At 38.9% G+C, this 14,930-nt stretch overlaps 1 protein-coding gene across 1 annotated transcript; it reads left to right on the top strand.

Moving 5' to 3' along the window:
• The first annotated feature begins 73 nt into the window (after window positions 1–73).
• Window positions 74–14,269, top strand: Tsen15 (tRNA splicing endonuclease subunit 15). Its single transcript, XM_045142260.1, has 5 exons — window positions 74–206; window positions 3,050–3,131; window positions 3,440–3,575; window positions 12,422–12,563; window positions 12,972–14,269. Exons 1-5 carry the CDS (start codon window positions 81–83, stop codon window positions 12,990–12,992), a joined length of 507 nt encoding a protein of 168 aa, XP_044998195.1. The 5' UTR covers window positions 74–80; the 3' UTR covers window positions 12,993–14,269.
• Window positions 14,270–14,930: the final 661 nt, after the last annotated feature.

The raw sequence follows: 14,930 nt of genomic DNA, 5'->3' as shown, positions 1-14,930 counted from the left end.
CTCGGGCGCGCGCGCCCTCGCTTCTGGCCGGGCTCGGGCCCGGGTGCACCGCGGCTGCTGCGGCGCGCCGCGTCGGCAGCATGGAGGAGCGCGGCGCCTCCGAGCCCAGGCCGGGCTGTAGCGGCTCCGAGCCGGGCGGTGTCCGCGGTGGTGGCCATGCTCACGCGTGGGCTCCCGAGGACGCGTGGATGGGCACCCACCCTAAGGTCAGGAGGGGCGAGACCCCGGGCGGAACTCCGGGGCTGCGGCCTGGGTGGTCGGCGGCGGGATCTCCCGGGCCGCGCGCCCGCCGCTCCCCCGGACGCGCTGTGCGCAGCCCGCGGCCGCCCGCTGGGTGGGTTTTTGTTTGTTCAAATGATTTCGGTTATGGGGGACCCCCCTTCCTTTCCCTCGTCCAGAGCCATCCTTCTACCAGAAACCTCTCATAAGCACTCCGCCAATACTTGTTTTGATACCTACATAGGGCTCCTTTCTGTGATGCATTTACTTAATCCTGACAGTAGCCCTACAAGACAATTGGTGGGCTTCAGGTAAGAAAGAGCTAGAAGCCCACAGTGGTAATGTGATCACAGTCACACTTACACTTAACCCTGGGCCCAGAGTGTACACCTTGATTCTGCACAGATGGCAGTTCCAGTTTATTTTTTATTTATTTGTTCAGATTCTTTGGAAAGTTTGAATAAGTTCTTACCCAAAGCGAGCTGTTCATGTTTTGTGTGTATTTTCTGTATTTGCAGCAAAAGAGACAAGGGAACCACTTTACTTACCTTTGCTTGGGAAATACATGCTTTTATAATAAGTGAGAACACAAATAGTGGTTCTCTGAGACTGGACCGGTTCGTTAAATAAAATTGCAACCATTTGAAGATAAAAACATGAAAACAACAAAACTGAACTTCATTTTCTTTTTTAAAAATATTTTTATTTATTTAAGAGAGAGGCAGATAGAAAGAGAATGGACGTGCCAGGGCCTCCAGCCAGTGCAAATGAACTCCAGACAGGTGTGCTACCTTGTGCATCTGGCTTATGTGGGTCCTGGGGAATTAAACCTGGATCCTTTGGCTTTGCAGGCAAGTGTCCTCACTGCTAACTATCTCTCCAGCAGCCCTTTATTCACTTTTTTAAAAAAAATCCTCTCCAGAAAGAAACGATAGTATCTAAATGGAGAGCAACACGGGTCCTAGGAATGTGAACTCCATTTCAGATTTCAGGAGTTTGAACCTTAGCTGTGTTATTTACCAGCTTTGTGGTTTGGTTTGTTGGTTCTCATTGTACCTCAATTTCTGTGTTTGATTTTCATCATCTAAATTTGGGGTATAATTATAGCTTCATAAGGTAATTTTTATAAGGCATTTAACATGCAGAAAACACTGTAGAAGTATTTAGCATTAACAGATGTTGCCTTCAAACAACTTTTGTACTTGAAGTTTTTTCCTCTTTAAAATTAGTCAAATCTTCCCTTCAACTTTTCTTTTTCAAGGATCAAATTGACCTTTTAAAACAGAAAAAGGTTGGGTATTTTTCCAAGTATGCCTTTTTATTGCTCAGTTTGAAAATTGCTCAGTAAAGTAATATCAGTAATTCTAGTAAAATGTTATCAGCTTATTTTTCTCAGTTACGACTTTTACTAGCCTACCTTTATTCTCTGGCTCAGCAATCTTCTGTACTCTTATGGGTCGAATTTACATTTTCAGCTTGGCCAGAAAGACCTTACAGCCTGACCGAAAATTGTCTCAGTGTCCTTTTTCAAACCCACTTAGAGATTTAGGGCAGACAACTCCGCACCCCACCTCTGCAGGTGGACTTGTACCATGAAGCCAGTGGGAGAAGGTGGCTCTAGATCTGTCACCAGGGAAGTTCTGATAACTTCCTACTTGAGTATTGACTTCACTTATCCACCGACTGTTTGATAATCTGGTCAGCCTAGAGCTTTCTTTGCAAGGGTAGAACCCCGAAAAAATTTTCTCTCTATGACAACCAATAAATCTGAAAGAAGCACCCCACTGCCATTACCCACTGAAAATTTTATTTAACTTTTCTCTACCCCTGGTAAATAGATTTCTGAATAGGCTCTTGAGTATATGTAACTTATTACCACCTTTGTGTGATTATCTTCATTGTCACTTACTTTTCCATGTACTCAAATCATTGTATTCTACAGGGCTTAACTCCCATTCCATCTGTCACAAAACTTTCACCAACCATCCCCCTGATTTAACTGTGTCATGCTCCCACTCATGTGGTTTTAACCATTGTCATTTGTCTCACAATGTTTTTGGTTTATTTTTATTTATTTATTTGAAAGTGTCAGAGAGAGCAAGAGGCAGATAGAGAGAGAGAGAATGGGTACGCCAGGGCTTCCAGCCACTGCAAATGAACTCCAGACATGTGCGCCCTCTTGTGCATCTGGCTAACGCGGGTACTGGGGAATGGAGCCTCGAACCAGGGTCCTTAGGCTTCACTGGCAAGCGCTTAACCACTAAGCCATCTCTCCAGCCCTGTCTCACAATTTTGAATAGAGCTAGTTCTCCATATCTGCCAGATTTGCAACCTTAGATTGAAGCAACTGTGAATTGAAAATATTTGAAAAAAAAATGTCAACATTGACTACATACTCATTTTTTTCTTGTAATAATTCCCAATAATACACTATAGCAGTTGTTATGTAGCACTTGCACTGTGTTGAGCTATAAGTAATTTAGAGATATTTAAAGTATATGGGAAGATTATATAGATTATATGCAAACACTACTACATTTTATATAAGGGACTTGAGCATCCTTATATTTTGTTATCTGTAGGGAGGGGTGGGTTCTTGAAACCAATATCCTATAGATATTGTATGTATATGTTTAACAACTGTAGATCATTTAGAGAAAGACCAGACCTTATATTGCCTTGTAACTTCCACTAAATCTGGAAGATAATCATATATATGTGTATGTATATGTTAAATATTTGTATGCATGTATTTAGTGAATACTTGTTGATTGAAAGAAAACATTGAGATTCTCCCTTCTTTATTTGACAATTAAATTTTGATTTTCAGTATTTAGAAATGATGGAATTAGATATAGGAGATGCCACCCAAGTTTATATAGCATTCTTGGTTTACCTGGATCTCATGGAGAGTAAGTTACTTGTTTATGTTGTTTTGTCACTGGGGCTATGGTGGGAGTTTTGGGAATTGGGTGGGGATACAGCATTGCTGATATATAATCAGTCAGTCATTGCATTTTCTATTAATTTTGTCTATTAAATTTATATTCTTCATTTACATGGGAGTAGCTATAAAATGGAAAAGGCAGAGAAGTAAAGAGAGGAGTAAGTATCAGGAATGATGCTTGCTCAGCTGAGTATTGGGTGCAAGTTTAGAATTTTTGCCATTTATCTTTTGTTTTTGGTCAACATTATTGTCTGCTCATTGATGATCTTTCAGGTAAAAGTTGGCATGAAGTAAACTGTGTGGGAATACCAGAACTACAGCTCATCTGCCTAGTTGGCACCGAGATAGAAGGGGAAGGGTTACAGACTGTGGTGCCTACACCTATTTCTGCTTCCCTCAGCCATAACAGGTGAGTGAGTACTTTGGTCCTAGTTTAACAAATCCTTAAGGAAATAGAAAATATTTATTTTCTTGGTAAGGAGGTAAGACCTTTATATTTAAAACATAAAAAATACACATATAAGACAGATCCATGTAATACAAACCCTACTTTGTATAGTACCTGGTGAGGAGATGACATACGTGAAGACTGTAGTCAAAGAAAGCTTCATGCAGCTCGCAGAGTGTTTGCTTCTAAAGTCTTAGCTGTACAGGATTGTATTAAATATATTATTTGTTTATTTGAGAGAGGGAGAGCAAGCGAGAATGAGCAGATACAGAAATAATAGGCACACTAGGGCCTCTAGCTACTGAAAATGAATAATTCCTAGAACCCACATAAGCCACATGTCTTTTCATTCTTTTGGCATTATCTTTTGCATAACTAAAGTTTTTAATTTTAATCCTCTGGCTTAGACCTATTTCAAATACAAAGCATTTAATACTACAACTTAGACCAAGTACAGAGCATCTAGATTTTCTCCTGTCTTGTCTCCCAGAGTATTATAGTTATGTGTTTTACAGTTAGGTCTTTGAGCCATTGTAGTGTTTTGCATGTAAAATAACCTAAACAGACTTCTTTGAATCCCTAATCCATAGTTGGGGGTACTATTTAGGAAGATTATGGAATCTTTAAGAGATGGGGTGTTGCTGGATGACATATGTCCCTGGGAGCATGGATCAATTACTTTCTCGTTGCTGGGACAAAATACCCAGCCAGAAGTGTCTTAAAGAAAGAACATTTTGTTTTTGTCTTACAGTTTCAAGCAAAATTTATGGTAGAGAAAGAATATCAGGAGCAGATAACTGATGTCAGATCATCATATCAACAAGGTAGATGTAGAGAGCAAGACAGCAAGTGGGGCTAGGCTGTGACACCCCAAGGCATGCCCCTAGTGACACACTTCTTCAGCAGGGCTCTACTTCCTAATGCTTTTATAACCTTCCCAAACAAATGAATCTATGGAGGGCATTTTATACCCAATCCTCCACAGGACAGGTCTTAAGGTTTTGTAATCTGGCTGTGCTTGCTCTTCTCTGTTTCTTCTTTCTTGCTGATGTGATGATGTGATGCTGATGTTTCCCAGTTCCAGATATGGTTTCCTGTCCATTGAGTATATCAGTTAGCCAATCAAAGAGAAGTTGATTACCTACCATGGCTGTGTGCTTCTATTGCACTTGGGTGAGCATCACATCAAGTTATTTGCTTCTGAGTCACTTAGACTTTGAGTTGCTTGGACAGATGTTGGCCACTTTCCCCTGGTAGTTCATGTAGCGCCTTTTAGCACTAGATGGCCTAATTGTCTGGGGACTGGCTCTCCTCCAGATTCCAGTCAGGTCTTTCCATGGTCCTGGCCTACAGCATTTGGTGTCTTCAGCAGTAGGGTCTTACCATTAACCTCTGGTGGGTAATCAAGTACTCTGACACAAGTCTGTCTTGTTTGTTTTGGGAGATCTAGTAGGTCTTTCTGATCAATAGCTTGCTGTAGATGTAGACCACATCTTGGTACAGGGAATTACAGACCAGCACCAATGGAAAAGAAAAAAGAAAAAGCCAGAAAAGAAAGAGAAACAGGAGAAATTTGAGGTTAGGTTTTGTCTCACTCTCTCCAGGGCCCTTCGATTCAGGTCCTCCCCCTAAGGTCCTCTGGAGGGTTCCACCTTTTAGGCTAACTTCCAAAATATAGGATTCTGTGGTACCAGTTAAGTTTTGGTTCAGTTTTATGTTCCCCCCATCTTTCCCTTCCTACAAGCCCCACCCTCCCTATTATCCAAGCCTCCATATGCTTTTCAGATATGTCAGCAACTCAAGCTGATCTAGATAAGGCACTGCAGATGAGTGGATCATGCGACAGTTGTTTTTCTGTGATTGTGTGAGTTCACTTACAATAATCTGCTCCAAATTTGACCATTTTTTTCTACAAATTCAATGTTTAATTTTTTCTTACAGCTAAGTAGAATTCCACTGTGTAGATATACCACATCTTAGTTACCCATTCATCCACTGATGGGTACCTTGGTTGGTTCCAGTTTTTAGCTACTATGAATTGAGCAGTGATAACATGGTTGAGCAAATATCTCTGAACTGAGATGTGGAACTTTTAGGGTAAATGCCCAGTAAGGGAATATCAGGAGCTGTTGGTAACTCTATATTCATCCTTTTCAGGAGTCTCCATATTGATTTCCATAGTGGTTGTGCCCTGGCATGCTTCCTCCCTCCTTTCTCCTTGGAAATAAATAAAAAAATATTAAAAATATATTTATTACACCTAACCTAGCAAACATTTATTAGCAACATAGTATACTGTAGAGTACTAATTTTATGTGTGTGCACGTGTGTGTGTATTCATGTATGTGTGGTTTCTTAGGAAAAGACTATATTAATGGTGGAATAAAAGGTCACTAGAGCCTAATTTCTCATTTGATATATTCTTAGTTACAAGATTCAATACTGTTTATTTGTGACAGGGTTTCACTCTGTAGTCCAGGTTGGCCGGGAACTCAGTGTATAGCTCAGGCTGGCCTCAAACTCCAGTGCTCCTCCTTCCTTAGTCTCCTGAGTGCTGGGGTTATAGGAATATACATGTCCAGACAGCTGCTGTTTAATGCTTGACTACATATTTTCTTAAATTATTATGATGCTATTATTGAAAATATCTGAGACCATGGCATTTATTATAAAGAACACTTTTATTTGGGGCCTGAAAGGTAAATTGACTTCTGTCATTTGATTTCCCTACTCATTTGGATACATGTCCTCGGGCTGCCTCCCTCCCTTGGGAATTTGTTGCTTGCTGATGAAACCTCCTGTTCTGGCAACTTGTTTCAATTGACACAGCACTTTTTTTTTTCTTAATCTCAATTAAAACTCACAATTTATTTTAGCAAAATGACTTCTCATTAGGTAAAGCCACACAGGCCTTTGATTGTTCATTCAATCCCCCAGAGATTTCAGTTGCCTCTATTTTCTTTTATTCCACTAGGAAGGTGTAGCAGACAGCTTCAGGTTCACTGAGATGAACTTCCAGACCAGGCACAGTTATGGAGGAAGGGATATTTATTGAATCTTACAGATCCAGGGAAAGCCATAAATGGCAGAAGAAGCTGGCCTTCACAGGACCAAGCAGAGAGAGAAGTACAGGCCAAAAGCCACAGCACACTTCAGGAACTCCAGCTAGGCACACTTTACATATCTTTAGATTGAAATCTGAAACCCACCACCACAATTTAAGATCCATCCAGTGACATTGCCTCTAGCCAGGTAGCCAGTAGATGCAAACTACAAACAAACAACTGAATGTATTGGGGGCCATCTATTCTATTCAAACCACCACAGAAGGCATTGGCATGGTTCCCAAGGAGATAGTCTGGTCTCCCTGAACCTTTTCTTCAGGAGTGAACCTGTGTATGGATATGGCTTCTTTGTGCCTCTGGTTCTGAGTGAATTGCATTGTGTTTCAGAGCTGTGTTATAGGATGTTATTCCATTATATCGTCCTGGAGTCAGTGCCACTTTGAGGAGGAAAGAGGAGATACATCTGTAGATTAAAATTAATACATACTTTAACTCATGGTACACTGTTTCAACATTTGAAACAATATTTTATTTATTTATGTATTTATTTGTTTGTTTGTTTGTTTGTTTGTTTGAGAGAGAGAGAGAGAGGGAGAGGCAGGCAGGTGCACTAGGGCCTCTAGCCACTGCAAACGAACTAATTCCAGACACATGCATCACCTTATGCATCTAGCTTACATGGGAAATGGGGAATTGAACATGGGCCCTTAGACTTCACAGGCAAACACCTTAACTGCTAAGCCATCTCTCCAGCCCTGTTTCAACATTTCTTTTAGTTTTAGTTAAAGATAATGCCTTCTTTATTAACATGTGTGTATATATAGTATACGTGGTGTGTGTGTGGAGACACATACCCCATGTGCACACTTACACAGTCTAGAGAAGACATTGAATACCCCCTTTTCTATCTTATTTCACCATGACAGAGTTCTTGAACCTGGGGCTTCCTGTTTTTCTCTAAGTTGTTTGACCAGAGAACCCTAACAATTCTCCTGTGTCTACCCCTGGCTTAGCCCTGGAATAACAGGAATGTGCCACCATGCCTTGCTTTTTCTGTAGATACTGGGGTTTGAATTCGGGACCTCATGTGTGTGCAGCAGGCACTCTTACCCACTTATCCATTTCCCTGGCCTTCAAAAGTAATATTGCCTTAATTTCTTCTCCTTACTGAAAATCTCTAGGCATTACTAAGTCTCTGTTTTAGCTTCATTACAGAAAAATTATGCTAAAATTCGTGGAAAAGACTTAAATAACTTGGCTTAAAGACATTAGCTAAACAGTGTTGACTGTTTGCTTCAGGCTTATTGTCAAGTTGGTTATATTAAACTATAAAATTGCCCCTTTTTTGGTATATAAAGGCCATTTAGGAAAATTATGAGAAGGAAAATGCTATCAGCATCAACTTGTTACTGTTAATAGCTATTATTATTATTATTAATAATATCTTTTCTTTAGATGAGATTTTTTTTCTATTGAGATTTAACTGAGGGAAAAAAACTGAAATTCTTATTATTATACAGGGCTTTTCCCCATGTAGATGTCTGTGGTTTCTAAATTAAGACTTCAGATTTATTTAAAATTAATTAAAACTAATATTCTGGTGATTCTTCACTGTTTTTAGCATCTTTATAGTCATGTGTGATTTTTTTAAAGTAAACTTCAGAATCATTTGTTGTTAATAATATGTTATTATTAATAGACTGATCTTTTTGAATGAGGGTCTCATTGTAGTCCAGGCCAACCTGGAACTCATCCTGTATCCCAGACTGGCCTTAAATTCATGGTAATCCTCTTAACCTCAACCTCCCGAGTGCTTGGATTGAAGATATGTCTACCACACCCAGTTTTATCATTAATAGAATGAGACAGTATAGACTGTTGATTTAAAGGCAAATATTCTTGTGAGCTTGTACTGAATCCTATAAAGAAAACAAGGCCCTGAAGAGATGGCTTAGCAGTTAAGCACTTGCCTGTGAATTCAAAGGACCCTAGTTCTAGGCTCGAGTCTCTAGAACCCACATTAGCCTGATGTACAAGGGGGCATATTCGTCTGGAGTTCGTTTTCAGTGGCTGGAGGCCCTGGCAGGCCCATTCTCTCTCTCTCTTTCTCTGCCTCTTTCTCTCTGTCACTCTCAAATACATAAATAAAAATAAACAGAAAAAAAATTAAAAGAAAACGAGTAAGAATAACCTTGAATAAGGGAAGATGATGGCTGTACAAACATATGTTCAGAATAGAGTAGCAAAGATTCTGATAAAGAATATATAAGACTGTCCACATGTGCCTTAAGTACCAGAGGCAGGTAAACTGTTTATTCTTGGGAAGATTCCTTGGTACTTTTCCTCACACACTGCTCAGTAGAGTAAACAAGAGCTCAGAAATGGGAACTTCCATTTCACTTTTGACAGTGATTCTCCTCAGCTCTGAAACAAAACCTCCTTTAAAACTTCAAGTTGATTTCCAAACCTAGGGTTTCCCATTTAGGTGTTTTCAGTAAGTCTGCAAATATTTTCCTCTTTAGAATTCTGAAAATAAGTAGTAACTAAGAATGATTTTCCAATGAACGAGTTGGAAATTTCTATATTGCATTTTAGTATAGGCTATAGAATTCTCATACAATATACCTTAGGAGAACACACACACACACACACACACACACACACACACACACACACACCTTTGTTTTAAACAATGTTATCTTGAGGAATAGAAAATGTGTTAAAGATATCTTGGCAGTTTTTTTTTTTTGTTGTTTTGCTTGTGCCCCAGTCTTGTTGAAGGCTGCCTGTTAAGGGTATCTAGAAAAATTAATTTTAAGTGTGGCATTGCAGTGGTTTTTTGTGCATTTACTAAGTTTTATACATGTATCATACTGGCAAATGATAACACTGACAAAGGAAGACTTAGGTAAATTAATTTTAGTTGATCCATAGTCTTATTTCCTCTTTCCATCTCTGTAGAAAAAAAAAATTGACTAAAACTGGATAGCCTGCCAAAGTCAATCCTTTTCTATTACTATTAATTTAGATATTGTTTAGAAACTGGTTCTTCCCCCCGCCTTTTTTTTCCAGGTAAGGTCTTAGTCTAGCCCAGGCTGACCTGGAACTCACTGTAGTCCCAGACTGGCTTTGAACTCACAGCAATCCACCTACCTCTGCCTCCCAAATGCTGGGATTAAAGGCATGTACCAACATGCCTGGCTTGGTTTTCCATTTTTGAATTAGGAAAATGTTTAGTTACATTAAAACATTAACTTTGATGAAATAATAAAAATATGCTGTCTTTTATCAGTATGCCTCCTCTCATCAGTGCAAACTAGTAACATTCTCCAATGGTGGCTGTGGTTGCCATGTCTGTATCTCTCTAACATGAGCTGTGTACAGGAACTTCGCTCACTCCCATGCACTTCAACATAGATAGAAACTGTTTGTTAAGGGTTAAGTCAAGTTCTTGAATCAGGCTGTCTACTTCAGAAAATGAACATTTCCTATATTTCTGTTTGTAGTTCAGTTTGGGTTAGTATTTGTTTTTAGCAGTAACCAACAGGCAAGTGTGGATACAAACTAGGTCCAAATGAGTAAGGTAACATCATTATTTAATAATACATGTGTTCAGAGACTTCATAAATGTCACTTCAGTGAGCCCTACAGTAATCCCATGTGTAGGTATAGAGATATATTATCATCTCACAGCATTATTTATTGAAAAATATTTCTCTATTAAATTACCTTTGAACTTTTGTCAAAAAATCAACCAGCCAGGTTTCTAGTATATTAAGAAGCAGTATATATGTGAAATTTACCACAAACTATAAGGGAGGAAATGCAGTTATTACTATAAGGGAGGAAATGCAGTTATTTTGGAATAAGGAAATGATACCATAGAATAATGTGAAAAAATGAAAAATAATAGAAATCTTAAGCATGTTAACATAAAAGACTAGAATATGTTCGTTATTCTTTTAAAAAAAATTTTTCTGTTTTATTTATTTAAGAGCGACAGACAGAGAAAGAGGCAGAGAGAGAGAGAGAAAGAGAGAATGAGCACGCCAGGGTCTCCAGCCACTGCAAACGAACCAGATGCGTGCGCCCCCTTGTGCATCTGGCTAACATGGGTCCTGGAGAATCAAGCCTTGAACCAGGGTCCTTAGGCTTCACAGGCAAGGGCTTAACTGCTAAGCTATCTCTCCAGCCCAATATGTTCTTTTTTCCCTGTTGACTTTCTAAGAAGACTTTAGGAGTATATAAAGTAACAGTTATGACATTGTATTATTCCATAAACATATCTAATAACAGCACAAAGGAGAAACAGAAACAAAGCTTTATTGGAACATTTTTAATATTTCATTAAAATTACATTGCTATTAATCTGAGCTAAGTTGTAATAATTAAGTTGCAGTAGTAACTTCTACAGCTACCAATAAGAACTCCAAAGCTATAGTACAAATTAAAATGGTAAACTATTAAATGCAAAATAATGTGGTAGAGGGTGGTCAGAGGAACAAAGCAGACTTGTGACACAAAAAGAGTGAAGAGCTAAGTGGCAGTCACCAATCCAACCATATCAGCACAAAGAATTAGCCACAGGTCTTTAGTATAATATCAGGTGTGTTTTTCATATGTGTGACTGGAATCACAGAACATTTGTGAATTCAGTAGTTAGAATTTAATATGCTAATAAGTCTTATTCCAATTTCTGGAGAATCGATTGCCTTAGTACCAATACCAGTCATTTTATTTGCTTGTTTAGGAAAGCTTTTGGGGAGGTTATACTTCACTGAGTTTTTATAATCAGCCTTCTTGAGTAGCTAACAATGATTTTAGTTTGTGGTTTAAAAAAGCTATTATTGCTTTGAAGACCTAAAATTAAATTTAGTAGATTATATTCCCCAGAAAGGAAACTGAAATCCTAACATTACCATCATAAAAAGGCTTATTTCTCTATTTTTCCCTTAGCTTTTCTAGTGGCTAGAACTTCCTTTACTTGGATCTAATCATTCTGATTCTTGAAGAAACCAACCAGAAACCCCAGCATGCAGAAAAACTCCTATTGCAGGTTACCTTTATTAGTCTTGCTCCCCTGTCCCACCTCAAAGTAAGAAACTGAAGAAAACCTTATCACAGTGGGTCAGTGATTGGACCTGAATGATAGTGGGATCCTGTGTAGCCACTTAAAGGTAGTGGATGTAGACCCATAGAAAACATGGGGGAAATATTTCTCACAGTCTCATTATCTAGCCCTGGCTGGCCCAAGACACAATGTAGACTGGGCTGACCTTTAACTTTGGTGGTCCTCTGCTTCCACATAGCTGGGATTGCAGGCATGCACCTCCACACCTAGCCCTACAGTTTATTTTTTTAAAGACAATAGAACTAAATGCCAGTTTGTTCCACCATATGATAACAAAATGAAAAATTGGAAAATTAACACCTTAGCCCTTAGCCAATTCAGATGCACAGAACACTAATCTGTTACATAGGTTCCTAGACATAGTTGATCCAGAGAGACAGGTGAATGGTTTTGAAAAGGATTTAGAGTCGATAGATGATAGATAGCTCTTTGCAGGGTTTCCCATGTGAGAACACACCTTTAGATGTTTATATTTGAGCCTTCCAACCCTACAAATTTAATGTCAGCCTTAACATCATGAATATTATTTCCCACCCTTTGTCAGGGTTTTATAGTATTTGGTCTTGCATTGAGTGATTGTGATTCCTAAATGTATTGTGTCCTCATTTCAGGATAAGGGAAATCTTGAAGGCATCTCGAAAACTGCAAGGTGACCCAGACTCACCGATGTCTTTCACTTTGGCCATAGTGGAGTCGGATTCCACCATAGTCTATTACAAACTGACTGATGGATTCATGCTGCCAGAGCCTCAGGTCAGTGTTGAGGTAACTGACTGAGAGCAGTGAAAACTGAAGGTTTTTAGTGTGGATAAAGCCATGGGAAGAACTTAAGAAAAAAAAAATGGTTTGATTTTTATACTTCTAAAACCGACTAGGTTTATGTACAAAGAACATTTTCCTAGTTATTTTTGCAGAAGTAGTATGATTCCCCTGTTCCATGAAGAATTGCAAACTTTCCAGGGTTTTAATCAAAAGAACACCTATGTAGGAAATAATAACTTGGTTGAATTTTGACAAGAACAGTTTATAATAAATATTTTATAATTTCTTTATATATTTGTTGGCATATTTGGAAAAATTTCATTAAACAGCTTTCTCATTTTACTTTTAAATATATTCTACATTGAGGTCCATACTGATCCTTTTTTCTTTATGTTGCAGACTATTTCTCTTAGAAGATGATGTTTGTATTTCTCAATACCTTGTTTTATTTGTGAAAGATTGATCTGGAGACTCATGGGCCTGCTTCATGTGTTATCTCAGAGTTAGTCAGGGTCCACTGAACTCATCACATTTTGTAAGTTTTCTTTTTGAATAAAACCTTCCCAGATAGAGGAGCTTGTATTGCTTGAAAAGCATAGAGTAGTTGCTCTGTGACTTTCTTATCAGAGACAGTATAATAACAGCTACGTTCAAGTTTGCACAAGAATGTGTTGAGAGGGAGGATCCTGTGCACTGCCCTTGGTGCCCCACATTCAGCTGCCATCGTGAGCTCTTCGCTGAAACAACCACTTTTGTTTACTCGGCTCTCCCAATGCCTTCTGGATACTATGGCCAGCTCAGAGCCACACTTCATATAGCCTGTGACAGCTGAATTTGCTTCTGCCTATGTTTTAAATTCCTGGTTGAAATCGGACTGCTTGTCTCTTGTGCTTACAGTTACTTTACTCTTTAGTTGACTTGAAATCAAAACTAAAAATAAGCTAATGAAATGTGTAAATATATATGATTGGATTTGCTAATAGAGACTAAAAGATTGTTCCCTATAAAAGTACTGGTCTTTTCTTTCTATTCTTATCACTACCTTCCTTATGATGTCATAGCTAGAGTGGCATAAGAGAGAGAGTGCTGAATCATCCCTAAGATGTGTGTTAACCCGACTCATTTATTCTGCTTTTGTTTACATTTCCCAATTAAGTTGTCCAAAGTATAAAAGTTACATGCAAAAATATCTTCCACACGGTATTACTTTTAATAACCTAATTTGTGAACCACTGAAAGAGTCAGCACACTTCTTTTAAAGGCTAGACAGAAAGTCTCTTAGACTTTTCAGGCCATATTTTGCCTCTGTTATAATTTCCTAGCACTGCTGTTTGTAGCAGAACAGCCATAGACATGTAAACAAATGTGTATGGCTGTGTTCCATTAAAACTTGGGGCCATGGTCTACCATTCCTAGGTCTAGGTAGTCAAGAAACATATTTATGTGCTTACCAAATGTTAGTAATAAATATTAGAAAAATGTGAGACAATACTATAATAAATTGCAAAACACAAAGTCTATGAATGTGCTCATGACAGGACAGCACACCAAAATATAATAAAAAGTAAAGTAAATTACTATGGTTATAGTAGAATGTCAGGGCATTAAATGGATAACTTTGTTCTTGCTCAGTCTTTCAGATGTTATTTGTATTACTTTTATAATAAATGTTTTAAAATAAAAAGTACCTCAAAACATGTGGTAGTCATCTATTATTGCCCAATAATAACATTAGAACTTAAAACAGTATACGTGGGAAGGGGAGATGGCTCAGTGGATAAAATGCTTGCCACCCAGCCATGAGTACCTGAGTTCAGATCCCCAGAACCCACATAAAATTGTGTGTATAACACAAGCAAGCATTTGTAATTCCAAAATGCCTATCATGAAATGGGAGGCAGATGTAAGAGAAGCCCCCAGAACTTTGTGGGCCAGCATGGCTGGCAAATACAGTGGTGAGCAATGAGAGGTCCCGCCTCACCAATGTGGAAAGCAAAGACTGAAAACTGAGGTTGGCCTCTGAGTTTATCTTTTTCTCCCTCTTTTCTTTTCTTCTGTCTCTCTCTCTCTGTCTCTCTTTCTTTCTTTCTTTGAGGTAGGGTGCAGGCTGACCTAGAATTCTCTATGTAGTCTCAGGCTGGCCTTGAACTCACAGCAGTCCTCCTCCTGAGTGCTGGAATGCCTAGCTTTTTTTTTTTTTTAATGTGTGTGAGAGAGCGAATTGATGTGCCAGGGCCTCCAGCCACTGCAGTCTAACTCCAGACACGTGCACACCCTTGTGTGCATGTGCAACTTCAGTGCTTGTGTCACTGTGCATCTGGCTATGTGGGACCTGGCGAGTTGAACATGAATCCTTAG

The sequence above is a fragment of the Jaculus jaculus genome, chromosome 1, assembly GCF_020740685.1.
Source record: "Jaculus jaculus isolate mJacJac1 chromosome 1, mJacJac1.mat.Y.cur, whole genome shotgun sequence".
NCBI lineage: Eukaryota > Metazoa > Chordata > Mammalia > Rodentia > Dipodidae > Jaculus > Jaculus jaculus.
The sequence above is the reverse complement of the archived record's forward strand: the minus strand, read 5'-3'. Positions and strand labels throughout refer to the sequence as shown.